This window comes from Cyprinodon variegatus, unplaced genomic scaffold, assembly GCF_000732505.1.
Source record: "Cyprinodon variegatus isolate N-32 unplaced genomic scaffold, C_variegatus-1.0 Scaffold9, whole genome shotgun sequence".
NCBI classification, from domain to species: domain Eukaryota; kingdom Metazoa; phylum Chordata; class Actinopteri; order Cyprinodontiformes; family Cyprinodontidae; genus Cyprinodon; species Cyprinodon variegatus.
Genome location: NW_015150462.1, coordinates 929,655 through 943,293, shown reverse-complemented (window position 1 = coordinate 943,293; position 13,639 = coordinate 929,655). Strand labels below are relative to the sequence as shown.

The 13,639-nt window shown below is 39.2% G+C and overlaps 1 protein-coding gene across 2 annotated transcripts in view; it reads left to right on the top strand.

The window, feature by feature from the left end:
- LOC107086605 (cysteine/serine-rich nuclear protein 3-like) overlaps nucleotides 1-6,877 on the top strand; it is a 13,171-nt gene extending 6,294 nt beyond the window's left edge. The window contains exons 3-5 of one of the 2 annotated variants that reach the window (XM_015377675.1): nucleotides 373-629; nucleotides 705-1,001; nucleotides 5,262-6,877. In XM_015377675.1, the coding sequence (XP_015233161.1) occupies nucleotides 373-629; nucleotides 705-1,001; nucleotides 5,262-6,278 (1,571 nt within the window). In that variant the 3' untranslated portion in view covers nucleotides 6,279-6,877. Of the gene's footprint in view, nucleotides 1-372; nucleotides 630-704; nucleotides 1,017-5,261 lie in introns of both variants that reach the window. The other variant, XM_015377665.1, reaches the window with a different exon arrangement.
- Nucleotides 6,878-13,639: the final 6,762 nt, after the last annotated feature.

Sequence of the window (13,639 nt, the reverse complement as noted above, 5' to 3'; positions counted from 1 at the left end):
GGTTTCTACTTTTACTTTTATACTTTAAGTAAATTTACAAGCCTGTACTTTGTTACTTTTACTTGAGTAAAGAAGTTTAACCAGTACTTCCACTTTTACCAGAGTATTTTTTAACACTAGTATCTGTACTTTTACTTTGCCATCTCTGATGGTCTGTGAGAGCTTTGCTTCCAGATTCAGGAACTCAACTGGGTTATGTAGCAGGACAATAGTTCTTAACAGCCTGTTTTAGTGGAGCTAAAAAGCTATTAAAGAAAAAGCTAAGGAAATATACATAAAGTGATATTTTCATAGAAAATGAACGTGGTTAAAATGGATTTTCTTCATATACTGGCTGTCATTGTGTTTTCCTCCTCTGTGTCTTACTGCTAGCCTCTATCCAGCGGCAGGCAAAGCGACTGCGAGGCCGTAATGTGCACTTTGAGAGCGTCACTGTGTACTATTTCACACGGCGACAGGGCTTCACCAGCGTTCCCACACAGGGTGGTAGCACCTTAGGGATGTCCCCACGCCACAGCGGCGTGAAGCGCTTCACCCTCAGAGAGTTCGCCATGGAGCAGAAACGGAGCCATCGGAACATGCTGAGGGATCACCTGAAAGAGGAGAAACTCAATGCCATCAAACTGAAAGTTAGAGGAGAAACTCAGCATATGATAAAACAAAAGGTTTGAATTTAAATTGATGTAACGCTCTCGTCGTTTCAGCTAACCAAGAACGGCACGGTGTCCTCCATGGAGGCTGAAACTTTGACTCTAGATGACATCTCAGAGGACGACCTAGATGTGGACAACACGGAGGTGGACGATTACTTCTTCCTCCAGCCTCTGACCACCAGGAGACGACGCGCGCTTCTCCGGGCCTCAGGGGTCCGCCGCATCGATGTGGAGGAGAAGCATGAGCTGCGGGCCCTGCGGATGTCTAGAGAGGAGTGTGGGTGTCGCTGCCGGGGGATCTGTGACCCGGAGACCTGTGCTTGCAGCCTGGCCGGCATTAAGTGCCAGGTAAATGGAAATGTGGTGAGACACATCTATAATACTCAAGTTTTGTAAATGTGCGTCTGTGTGAAGAAGCGTAGGGGATGAAACAGGAAAAAATTTAGAATCAGGAGGATTTGCAAAATGATTGAGTTGAAGTTGAATGAAAAAACAAACATATACAGAGAAAGAGTTTTAACTAAACCAAAATGCAACCTTGTGAATATTTAAAGAAAACAAAAACATTTAAGACAGATGGAACAGTAGATGATGGAACATTACACCAAGATCACAACATGAAATACTAGTTGGTATAAAATAGAAGGGTCTGTAACCATCGTGGTGTAAGGAGCCATTTTTCCTTTCAGTCCAGCTCATAAAACTCATTTAGAGCTGCAAACATTTCCAGACAGGTTTATTTTTAAAGAAAAATATAACTTATATTTAACAGATATTCATGACAGGTTTTTAAAAGTTTTGGAAAATCATATAATGAAAGATAAAACTACTCCGTCTTAAAAGGTTAAAAAAAAATCTAATTTCTGATATTATTAGGGTCATTTTATACGGAGCCCCTCTGATGACATGGTCAAAAAAAATTTTTAATTGTGGCACGAAATACTACTTCGTGGCCACGCAATAAGTATAACGTTAATAATATTAATATCATTCCTGGACAACTGGGTAAGAAAATCGAGGGCGCCTTCTCTAAGGTCTAAGGCGCGCTCGATTTGCTTACCCAGTTGTCCAGGAACGATATTAATATTATTAATAAGTATTTCGTCCGCACGAAATACTACTTCGTGGCCATAATTAAATTTTTTTTTTGACCATGTCATCAGAGGGGCTCCGTAATTTTATTTTTTGATTCGAAAAAAAAAAAAGCTCATAAAACTCGTTTCCAAACATCACATTCCCTTCTTTACAATAACAATATCTCAGACAGGAAATGCACCCTCTTTAACTAACTACAGCTCTGTTTCAAAATTTTAGATTAAAATAAAGGAAAGAATTGCAAAAAGATAAATATTAAAATAAATACATGGAAAATCATGAAAAAAAATTTACATTTCTCTCTCTTATAAAAGATCATAAAATATGTTTTAATTACAGACAGTGTTTTTTGAGAAATTTAATGCAATTAATCAGTTGAGAAAATGCTAAAATGTAAGCCGTTCCTCAATTCACAAGAGCACAAGTACAGACTCGTGTCCTCGCCAAGTATGTTCTCGAGAAGAACATTGGAAAATATGGACGCAGCGTAAATATGGGTCAATGAGAACAGAAGTGTAATCGTGACGACGCCACATGCTCGGCTCGTCTGGAGCTGCATTTCACCTCCTGTTATTAATAATCTTTAGATAATAATAAATTCTTACTTTTTTCATTTATTGGGGGAATAATAATAATGAACACAGTCAGATAAACACAAATCAAATTAACATTTTTCCAAATTAAACAAAAAACTTGCTATCAGAGCCAGCGGTCCTTTCCACACGACTATGGCGAGAGAGGGCTGCTGTATTAGCCCTGGCTGTCGTTAGCCTCGGAGAGCTGCTGGTTGCCGTTTTCCTCTCAACTTTGCTATTCTTTTTTTTTTTTTATTGTGCATTAAATCGTTAAATTGTGCCATATAGTGATGCTTAAAAGTAGAATATTCTCGCCTCCAATTATCTTAAAACGTACTTTTATTGAACAACAGGCACAGAAAATAGAACTTTTAACCTAATACTCTGAGCTCTGTTAGCGCTCATTTGAAAGCTGCTGCTGCCGCAGTGCATGCTGGGACAGTCTCAAGAACGGAAAAGTCTGCTCTGATACTCAAGGCCAATTTATGCTTCTGACGCATACCCTCTGCAACTTTTAAATCTGTCTCTGTGCGCGACCACGCCCCCCGCGCAGAGGTTCTGCAACCGTCGTCGTGCACCTCAAAAAAATCCTGACTACACATCGGACGGTCACAAACCCCCGCAGACCTCAAGAGGAAGTGCGCAGACAAAAAGCAGCTCTGATTGGTCCTTGGTATGCCTTTCCAGCTGTCTGTGTGGTCGTCCTTCTCGATTCGGCGCCGGGGCGCCTTTTTTAAAAACCGAGGAACAACTATGACAAAAGCTAATCAGCCTCTTAGCCAACTTTGTCCGTTTTCTGTCTGCGGTTCTGGTGAATTGGAACAGTACTGGGGCTGCAGCTGATGACGTTTCACAAGCACATGAGAACGCACAATTATGACACTTATTATGAAACGGCAATAATAGGCTAGCATAGCTATTGTTTAAGATTGCTATTGTTTCATTTTTAACTATAATGATGAAGAGCCACATGATGGAGACCCTAGGAATAGAATATACAACCAAGGTCCAATGGGGATTTTATCAGACAGCATGAGAGGAACCTAATGAAACACAAAGCTGGGAATAATAAGATGACAAAGGAAGTAATGGATTATGAGCTCGGTAAAGCTGGGAGGGAGGTATCTGAAAATCAGGAAAGAGCTGATAGAAGATACAGGGGAGAAGAAGCAGAATAGAAATAGCCAAATATATTTGTAGCAAAACACCAAAGTTTAAAAGATCTCAACAGAACCTTATCCTCAAAGGCAACTTGAAATCAAGATTAGCACACCTAGCTGCTCTCAGGTAAGGAGAAAGGAGATGCCAAAGGAAAGGAGATTAAGGACAGCCCTCCAGGACCACTTTGTTATTACTCTGGAACAAAAGACCAACCCACCCGGATCCTTTCTTCTGTGAAACGATTTTCCAAAGATTCCAGGGTTTGGAATCTTTGGAAAAAGATTGGTAGACGTAGGCGAACCCAGCTGGATCCTCTCATTGGAGAACTCAGGAGCAGGAAACAAAGGACGACTGGTGCTCTAAGGTTAAATATAGGCTGAGTCAGAGTAGAGGTGTAAGCCAGAAAAGACCAGAGAAAGAAAAGGAGACTGGTCAGAGAAAGACTGAAGGTGTTTTGCCATTTTTATTGGGGTTTCTGGAGCAGAGGCTGAGAGCCAAAATGCTTCAGGCAAAGGCCAACTTCAGTATCTTCAGTAGCTAATGGTAAGCTACCTGCTGTATCCAAAAACAGACACCAAGCTGTTATCGTCTCTCTGACTCTATGTTTATTTCTCTGACTGTGACTGGCTGGATGTGCTCTCTTCATCCTCTGTTATGGGAGTTGGCTCAAAGCTCGTCTTCCTGGCTGTGTGTTTCCTGGACGGGGCCGCCTTTTACAGCTGCTTTTTGCATCTCTGCTTCTGTCTCCTTGAACCCCAGATGGCCGCTCACACTTAGCCTGGTTCTGCTGGATGTTCCTTCCTGTTAAAAGGGAGTTTTTCCTCTCCACTGTCGCTACAAGCATGCTTAGTGTGAGGGATTGCATTTGAGTCAATGAGTCGATGCAATCAACTGGTTTTCCTTAGATAGAAAACTTTACATCAATTTGACTGGATGATCTGGTGAACTGTAAAGTGCCTTGAGATGACATGTGTTGAGAATTATAGAAATAAACTAAATTTAATTTCTTTGAGAGCTGATGAGAAAAACAACTCAAATACTATTAAATAATTCACATTCAAATTTTAAATGAGTCACAAGGTGACACGATAATCTAGAATGCTAATAATAACGTAGATATACGCTGCTATTTCTCATGCTGATACCAGACTAAGGTATTAAAATTGAGAAAATGATCTAAAACTCTTAAAAATCTTTAACATGGACATGCATCCATATTTCAGGTTTATCATAACATGATCCTATTTAAGTCCTTTTAAAACCAGAAGATAAATCAGGTGTGTAATAAAACAGAATTTAAATCACTCTAGATGTATATTGCATAAAAATATGCAAATATATATCTTTAAAGGCATTTCATTTGTTGTTGTTTTTTTGTTTTTTTTTGTAAAAATGAAATATATTTTGTGGAATTGATCAAAATTATTATTATATACATAATATATTAGAATTAAAACGTTTGGATTTTGACAATAATTGAAGGTGTAAATAGATTTTAGCTTAAATCCACAAGCTTTGGAAGCTTTCCTCTTTTTAAAAATTGGAAATTCATCATACTAGTATTTAATCAGTTGTTAAGGATAACAGAAATCGAAAAGAAGTATTTTTAAATGTATTTATAGGTAATTTGAAGGTTGAAAATTATTTATTTATGCCACAGCTTTTCCAATATAGCTGTCGATGTAATTAATATTCTAAGATCCAAAGTAGACTCTAAACTTTTTCCCCCGACTCGTGACCAGCTCTGCTGCTGCATAACTCAGATATTTGCCCCCAGGTGGACCGCATGTCCTTCCCCTGCGGCTGCACCAAGGACGGCTGCAGCAACAACGCCGGGCGGCTGGAGTTCAACCCGGTCCGCGTGCGCACCCATTTCCTGCACACCATCATGAAGCTGGAGCTGGAGAAAAGCCGAGAGGAGCAGTACCAGCATCAGCAGACCGAGCAGCAGCTTGTTACCAGTGGCAACGGTTACCATGGCGACACCCCCTTGATCCAGCAGCAGCAGCAGCAGCAGCAGCAAACCCCTCAGTCTCTAAAGATGAGCAATCCCATCATGCACCTCCAGAACACAGGTGAGGTTGATTTGCATCTGGACGAAGATGAGGAAGAGGATGAAGAGGAGGAGGAGGAGGAAGATGATGAAGAGGAGGACGAAGCTTACGATGACGGCAGCAGTGTTTGCAGCGGGCTGTCGGACTGCAGCACACACAGTCTGGAAACTCTAGACACAGAGGATGGAGATGAAGACGAGGAGGAGGATGAAGAGGACGAGGAGGAGGATGATGAAGATGAGGATGAGGAGGAAGACTGGGACTGTTCAATGCATGGACTGAGCTCCCCCTCATACTCTGTCCCCCTCCCCTCTGTCCTGAGTTATACCAACAGCTCACTGGTGAGCCTCAGTACCCCCTTTCACAGCACTCCCCCCATGCAGCACTATCAGACGGACGGCTCCATAAACCCCCCGCCTGCGTTCCTGGGGGATAACCTGAACGTTACACCCATGCTCCCCTCAGTCGAATCTGCTCTGGAGTCGGAAATCGGCAGCGAACTGCACCGGCAAACAGAGCAGCAGAGCCCCTTCTCTGAGCCCTGCTCACATGGAGACACGCGTGAGCACAGCGCTGCCCCCAGCGGCACTCCTGACCAGCAACCTCGCTCCACAGGCCTCCAGAAGAATCCAGGCTGTGACTCACAGGCAGGAGGAGAAGAGGAGCCTGGAGAGGAGCAAGCAGGGCAGGGGATGCAGGGAGACATCAGTCAGACAGCATCATCAGAGAATAACTGCTGAGCTGCTGTTAGGACATCTTTAGACATGAAATTGTGAAAATATATTCCTCCTTCTCAGCTTCTTTGTCACAAACACATGCTTTAAGATCAAACTAAGTCTTAATAACAATAACTGCAACTTGAGTAAATACAAAATACAGTTTTCAAATGAATTCATTCTAATAGGGAGGAAAAAAGGCCATCCTATGAGTCACACTTAAGCTGGGTTCCTATTGGACAAATTACTCCAAGAGCACATCAACAACCCAGAACGAAATTAATCACTGCAGCAGGGATGGAGAATATGGAAATGTTTTTACTAACTTTACGGTTACTTTTAGCAATAACGAGAAAAATGGCAATAAAGGGATTCGGAAAATTTGGAAGGTAAGGCATAAAATAAAATAAACGTACCCATTAGAAGAATGGATTTGTATTTACTCAGCTTACCTTTGTCTGTTATTTATATTTCCTGGATGATCTGAAACGTTCAAGTGCAACAAAAAACAGTTAAAAACATTAAGGTGGTAAATCACTGTAACTATAAACGTTTGCTCTATTGTTGAGAAGCAAACGTTGAAGGACTGTCACTTATTTTGACTCAGAAAGCTCTGCTTTTGATTAATTGAAAAAGTCGTGAGAAAACCTGTTTAAGACTCAATAACGAGATCCGGTCTGTTACTCTGAATCTGCGCTGACGGTTTTATAATTTCCAAATTCTGTTTTAAAGGTTTTAAAGGAACTGCCGCATGTTTATCTGCTTGTTTTGGCATCTGTGACAAATCAGAGCAGGATTTGGAGGTGCTTGTATTGTTTTGGTATTTTCCGTTGTGCTGCCCGTCGCTGCTAATGTTTCTGAAATGCTTCTCTGTACCGCATGAGTTCAGTTTACTAAAGGTGTTCCTCGGTGTGCTCATTCCGTTGCAGTTCAAACGCAAACCCATCTACTGCAAAGAGATGCATTAATCCTGTCAATAACTAAGCAGTGCTTTGCAAAACTATTCACACAGGCTGAACCTTTCATATTCTGTCACTTTATAACCACAAACTTCAATCTTTCCTGCCTCTGAGGAAAAGTACCCCACAGCATCATGCTGCCACCACCATGTTTCACAGTGTGAATACTTGCTTTATAGAGTGTTTGTTTTCAAGCTTTTTTTTTATAAACAAAAAACAATAAAAGTTACTTCTTTTTGGTCTTATTACATAAAAACACAGGTAAATACATCTAAGTTTGTGGTGTTATCATGACAAAATGTGTAAGAGTTCAAAGGTTATAAATACTTCTGAAAGGCTATATATCCTGAACCATATCATTAAAGTGTCCTGGTTGTTTTCCAATGATCCTCCTTGCTTTATTTTAGCTAATGGTCTTAAAATTTCAACATTTTGTTTCCTCAAGATCGGTTAAAAGTAGAGCCTCTTTCTTTTTAGTAATATTGCTAAATGTATTTTTATTAATATTTTTATCATTATACCTTTATTTTTACAGGTAAGTCATTAAGAATAAATTCTTATTCACAATGGCGGCCTGACAAGTGGAGTAACCACTTAGGAAAAGGGAAGCAGGGCTAAAATAAATAAAATACATTAGTTATACATAAAATACAAACACAAGAGCTAAAATAAATACAATATATTTTTAATACATACCTAAAATTAAAATTAAAAACACAACAGACAGCCCAAAAATCAGTAGCGAAGTAAAAATACTTCACTACTGTACTTAAGTATATTTTGGAGTACTTTATACTTTGCAAGAGTATACATTTTTTTGAGACCTTTCACTTTTACGGCACTACATTTACAACTTAATTGTATACTTTTACTCCGATACATTTTCAATGTTTCTAAGTAAAAAAAAAAAAAACACGAGCGAGAGAAACGCAAGTGTTTTGACCCCACCTACTGACACAACCTATTCTCATTATGAGTTCGTATGAAATCGTACGAAAAGTTATGCACCGTAATTTCGTACGTTTTGGACGTTTTTTTTCGTCGTATGCGCATGCACATCTGACGCACCATTCACAAATATAGAATATAAATTACTATTAGCCCTAACCCTGACCCTAACCCTAAGATACAGTATAAAACAGCAAGCAACGTAGTTAGAGACATGAATAAGTGATGATTTTACTGTCTTTCCCAGTTTTACGTCCGTCCGCGGATCTGCTTTTTTTTTCTGTCTGCCAGCGCATGCGCACTGATGTGGTTTTTTGAGGAAAAACGTCCAAAACGTACGAAATAGTGTGCATAACTTTTCGTACGATTTCATACGCACTGATAATGAGAATATTTTGACTGACAAAGTCGGGTCTCGCCTGGGCTTGTTCATCAACACCAATAGGATATGCCTTTTTCGCAAAGCCAGTCTACATTTATCCTACACTTGGTTGTTTATATTATTTTAAGTGAATTTAACCTTCAAAGTTTACCAAAATGTAAAAAAAGTCAATCAAACTGCACCTACTTTGTACTTATACTTTTCACTACATTACTGGAGTACATCTATTTTTACAGTAATTCTTATACTTAAGTACAAGCCATTTCAGATACTTTAAGACTTTTACTCAAGTAACATTTCAGTCAGTGACTTGGACTTTTACCAAAGTCATATTTTGGAGAGGTACTTATACTTTTACTTCACTCTGAGATTTCAGTACTTTATACAACACTGCCAAAAATGACTATGTAGAACCAGCTGCAAGTGTCTGTGAACATGGATGATATAATTGTTTTGAAGGATAGAAGTGAAATTAGTCTATCCAGTTTAAGAATATTTTGCAGAGCATTCCAGTCAGGAGCAGCAGCAGATTGAAACGGAGCAAGACCAAAAGCAGTGTTGGTTTTGGATATTGTTGTGCCGATGCCATTTTTTGGCCCCGATACCTGATACCTGGCTGTGCAGTATTGGCTGATACCGATACCATCTGTGAGTGTGTATATATGTAGAACTGCATAGTACTTGGATAAAATAATTGCCATCATGGCTTTGTCAAGCTGCTGCCTACCTTTGTGAAGCAGGAAAAAGACTACCAAGTGAATCCAGTAGAACTTTTATTGCCTACCTGGAATAGGCTAACCTGACTCTGCCAGATGGATTTGCTCCGCATATCCATCTGGAAACCTTCCGTTGAAGTCATTTTAGGAAGGGGCGAAAATACTGGTTAGCTGATTGGCCTATGTTGGTGATAGACGGGCCAAATAAACCAATCAGATCAACGAAGCATATGACGTAACAGCAACGACGAAGAGGAGCCAATTGATAGATCAAACTCTTGCCGAAACCAGTCGGGAGAAGAGCAAAAACATCTTTTCCTCTGAGAAAAGCCTCCAGAGCAGTGTTTTGCTCTTCTTTCAGTGAAGAAATACTCTGTAATTTCGATAAAACTTGCTCGATAGCCACGCTAACGCTAGTTTCATCGGCTGAAGCCGCCATGTTCTTTAGACTGAACTGTCGCGCTTCTCGTTGCGTCACACCTCAACCCGCCTCAAAGCCAACGCTGATTGGATGTTCGTTTGGTGAACGGCTCCAAATTTTCTTCAACGGAGAGTCTCCAGACTGATTAGCGAGTGAACTCTTGAAAGCTCGCGAGATCAGGATGGTCTCACGAGGCTAGGAATAGGTGACAATAGTTGAATAAACTTTTGGCTGTCACAATGGTATCGGTATCGCTGCAACACTAGTTTTGAAAGTGAGTTTTTGGCATTTAACTTCCTAATTTCATTTTTTGGGATCTTTTAAACCCCTTTTTCCCTTTCAGTACACTTTTATTAAAGTATTTTATGCTAATGATTCAAAATCTGTTGTAAGGAAATGTAGCACCTCTACCAGCAGCAGACAACAGAGGCTTTGGTCTTATAAGAGTCCTGTACGGATCCATTCAGAACCAGATAGGATAGATAGGCATCAAATCTATTTTATCATGAGAAATCTGTCTGTTTATGTGTGTAGCAGGTTGTTTGTACAGTAAATTCTACACAGTATCTGTTTCTGAGCATATTTATTAGGTTTCTAAATGCCTATAAATGTCGACTAATACACCATATGGTCAACTTGTGATGCTAATAGAAGTTAGTTTGGTGAACATTTAGCAAACTCACTGGTTTTCCAGCTTTTACCTGGGAACTTTTTGGTGTGAAGTTATTCTATGCATGAAAAATGGATCTATGGATTAATCAGATTGATTTTGATTAATTGATTACTTTAGTACTGGTCAAATAATTCATTAAACAAATGCTCCTTAACTGGAGTATGCATGTATGATCTAAAACATGCAATAAACTGAACCCCAGAGCAGCATTAAAGCCAGGAAAATAAAGTCAAGTTGCATTTTGGAATAAATTCCTTCATCTGTAAATAAACTCTGTCCAGAAATCCTAAAAGAGCATTTTAAAAATGGGATTTTTTTTTATTTCTCAGGCATTTACAAATGCAATGTTCAATAATTTGACTTTATTTTGTTATTTAAACAGCAGTTTGAAAAGACGTTTGTCTTAATTTACAGAGAATCTCCTTTTGGATTAATTGTAGAAAAATATTTCTACATAACCAATTTCTAGATTAAACAGGTGCAGCTGTAGGTTAAACCACAATTTACGACGATTAAATGGACCATAACTTCAACACCTTATGAGTGCTCGATGGACGGATTCTATAAGCAACTGCAGAGCTTATTTAAAATGGTTTAAGCAGCACTTCTACACAGCTTAAAAAGAACAAGAACAAAAAAAATCTAAAATAAAATCAATCCATACCTTAAAATTCCACTTTTGGATGCATATATCGTCTGGAATGTCAATGGAACAGCAGATGTGGAGTCATTCAAGGCAACAAGACATTTGGATTTATTCAATTTTTGGTAAAAGCCAATTAGCAGCTAATTACTGGTGAGCCAAAGGTAATAACTGACCTTGACACGTCAGGTGAATGAAAAAGCTAATATTGTTTTACTGTATGTTGGTTATCTCTCTTTCTGTCTCTGTATATATATTCATATAGAGCTTGCATTACAATTTTAAACTGAAGAAATCCATGCAGTCCTTTCTGGCATGTACTTAATTAGAAATTGTTAATTTAACTCTGTTGCTTCATTAAATAATTATGTCATGTAAATATGATTAAGCAGATTCCCAGTAGTTTGCATTAAGTTGAACCATCATTTCTGTGTCTCTCTGGTTTTATTTGTGCATTCAAATCATAATGCTCTCTGCAGAGTAATTTCTCAGGTCACAAGATATTCATATCTGGCTGGAAATCAAGTCTTTCAATGTCAGATTTATTTAACAGCCAATGAACTACAGATTACACCTCAGACAAACCAGAAATACTGGTTCCCAGAGCACCAATTAGTGTAAAACTATTTAACAGGTATTTTCATTGGAGGTTTAGTTATTATTAATAGTCTGATAATAATATTGAGTTTCTACTGTTCATCCAGCAGATGCTGCTCTCCATCCTTCCTCTTTGTTTCCACCGAGACAGTTAAACCATTGCTCTTGATGTAGATGTTATTTATTGATTTTGCTGTTCTCTTTTCAATCTTCTGACTAAATCCGTATCCCCACCCCATAACTGTACAACCCACAGGTTTCTGGAACAGTGATGTGTTTTGGTCTCAATCAAATACTGAGGCTCTTTTTTGATGCCATTACTCTTCTTAACCTCTGGGGGGCACTGCTGAGCTTGCTTCAGATAAATGTGTTTGTGGGTGAGGCACAAATCAGTGCTGGCAGCTTTTTTTCTGTCACTTATTTCTATAAAGCTTTTATCCCTTTATGATCTATTGTATAAAGCAAACAATAAGAAAATCTAACAACAGGTGGGTATTTACAACATGAGCTCAGATGTAAAGTAAATATGCTTTATTACCATCCAACAATGACCTGTTCTGCACAGGCTATACAGTGGCATTCATGTCAGATATATAATATACATCCGATAAGGTGTGCTGTGTGGTGGGAAGGAGGAGAAAGGGAGTGCCTTGTTTGCCTTTTTTTTGTCTGCAAGGTATTATGGGTAGGCAGGGTACTGATCAATCACAGGCAGTGGAACTGTGATGTTGGGTTGCTAGGCAACAGGAAGGGAAAAGCAGCAGAAGCAAAAGCGTTTGGAGGGAGCTTCAGGGTGGGGGTTGTCTCAGTTTCCTGTCTGTTACAACCAGCATCTTCTCCTTGCCCTCTATCACATCTGTAATAATCACATAAGCGTATCTTCTAAATAAAAATGAACTTCAATTAAGTCAATGAAATGAAACTCGAGTTAGCATCTTTATTTCAATCTGTATTCCCTGATTTGAATAATTATTTTATAGAAAGGATCCTGTGGTTTCCCCCCTCTGGCAGGGATGACTGACCTACTTTTTCTCCCAGTTGATTAGATCCTCTGCAATAACTTTAGGTTGAAAACAAAGTCATATGATCATCTATGGATCCTTGGAGACAGTTTAAAGGATTGTTTTCATCCAATTAAAACCCCAAAACATGGGTGCATTTTATTAGGACTTTATGTGATAAACAAATCCACAGCAAGGCAAAATAAGATGAAAGAAAAATGACTATTTATTTGTTATATTGTAAAAAATCTGGAAGCTGGTTTACATTTGATTTCAGCCCCTGCTACACATTTGCCATTAAATAAATCTAATTAGTAAAGAGCCTATATGGGTGTAATTCATAACAAGATAAATAAAGCTGTTCTGTCAGAAAGTTGGTGGTGGCAGCATCATGTTGTGGGCTTCTTCAGCGGGGGAAGGATGATCAAATTACCAAGATGGCTGAAGCTAAAGATAAACCCCTTTGAAAGAGGGTAGCTGTATAAAATTAAGTCTGGTACTGAATTCAACAGAGGTTTACTTAAAACTTTTTTCTTTAAAGGGGTCATAGAATGCAAAACCAAGTTTATAGCGATAATATATGAATAACGATAGTTCAGTGGGTGAATTGGACGTACAGAGAAGTTCAAACCCTATCATCAACACCTCCTTTCTCTGCAGATCTCAATATTCCAAACTTCCAGCATAAAACGGGCGAATTCAAACGAAGCACCGAGTTGACATAAACTCGGGGATGTTGCCTTATTTGGTTCTTGCCTGTACTTTTGTCACGCCCCGAAATTGACATACAGACCAGCCCACTGGTTCACTGGCCCAAGAACATGAATAGAGGTAAATTTAAGACACCAGCTTAGCTGTTCAGCCTACAGTTGGGTTTACTTCTACAACAATTACAAAGCAGGCAGTTTATTGAAAATGAGCCAGAACCAAGGGTAGAAATGCAGTGTTCCAGGATACACAGATGAAGCAGAACATTTTCAGTCCTCCAAAGGATCTGAAGACTCAACAGGCATGGATTATTTTTGTGTATCAGAAGAACCCTGCA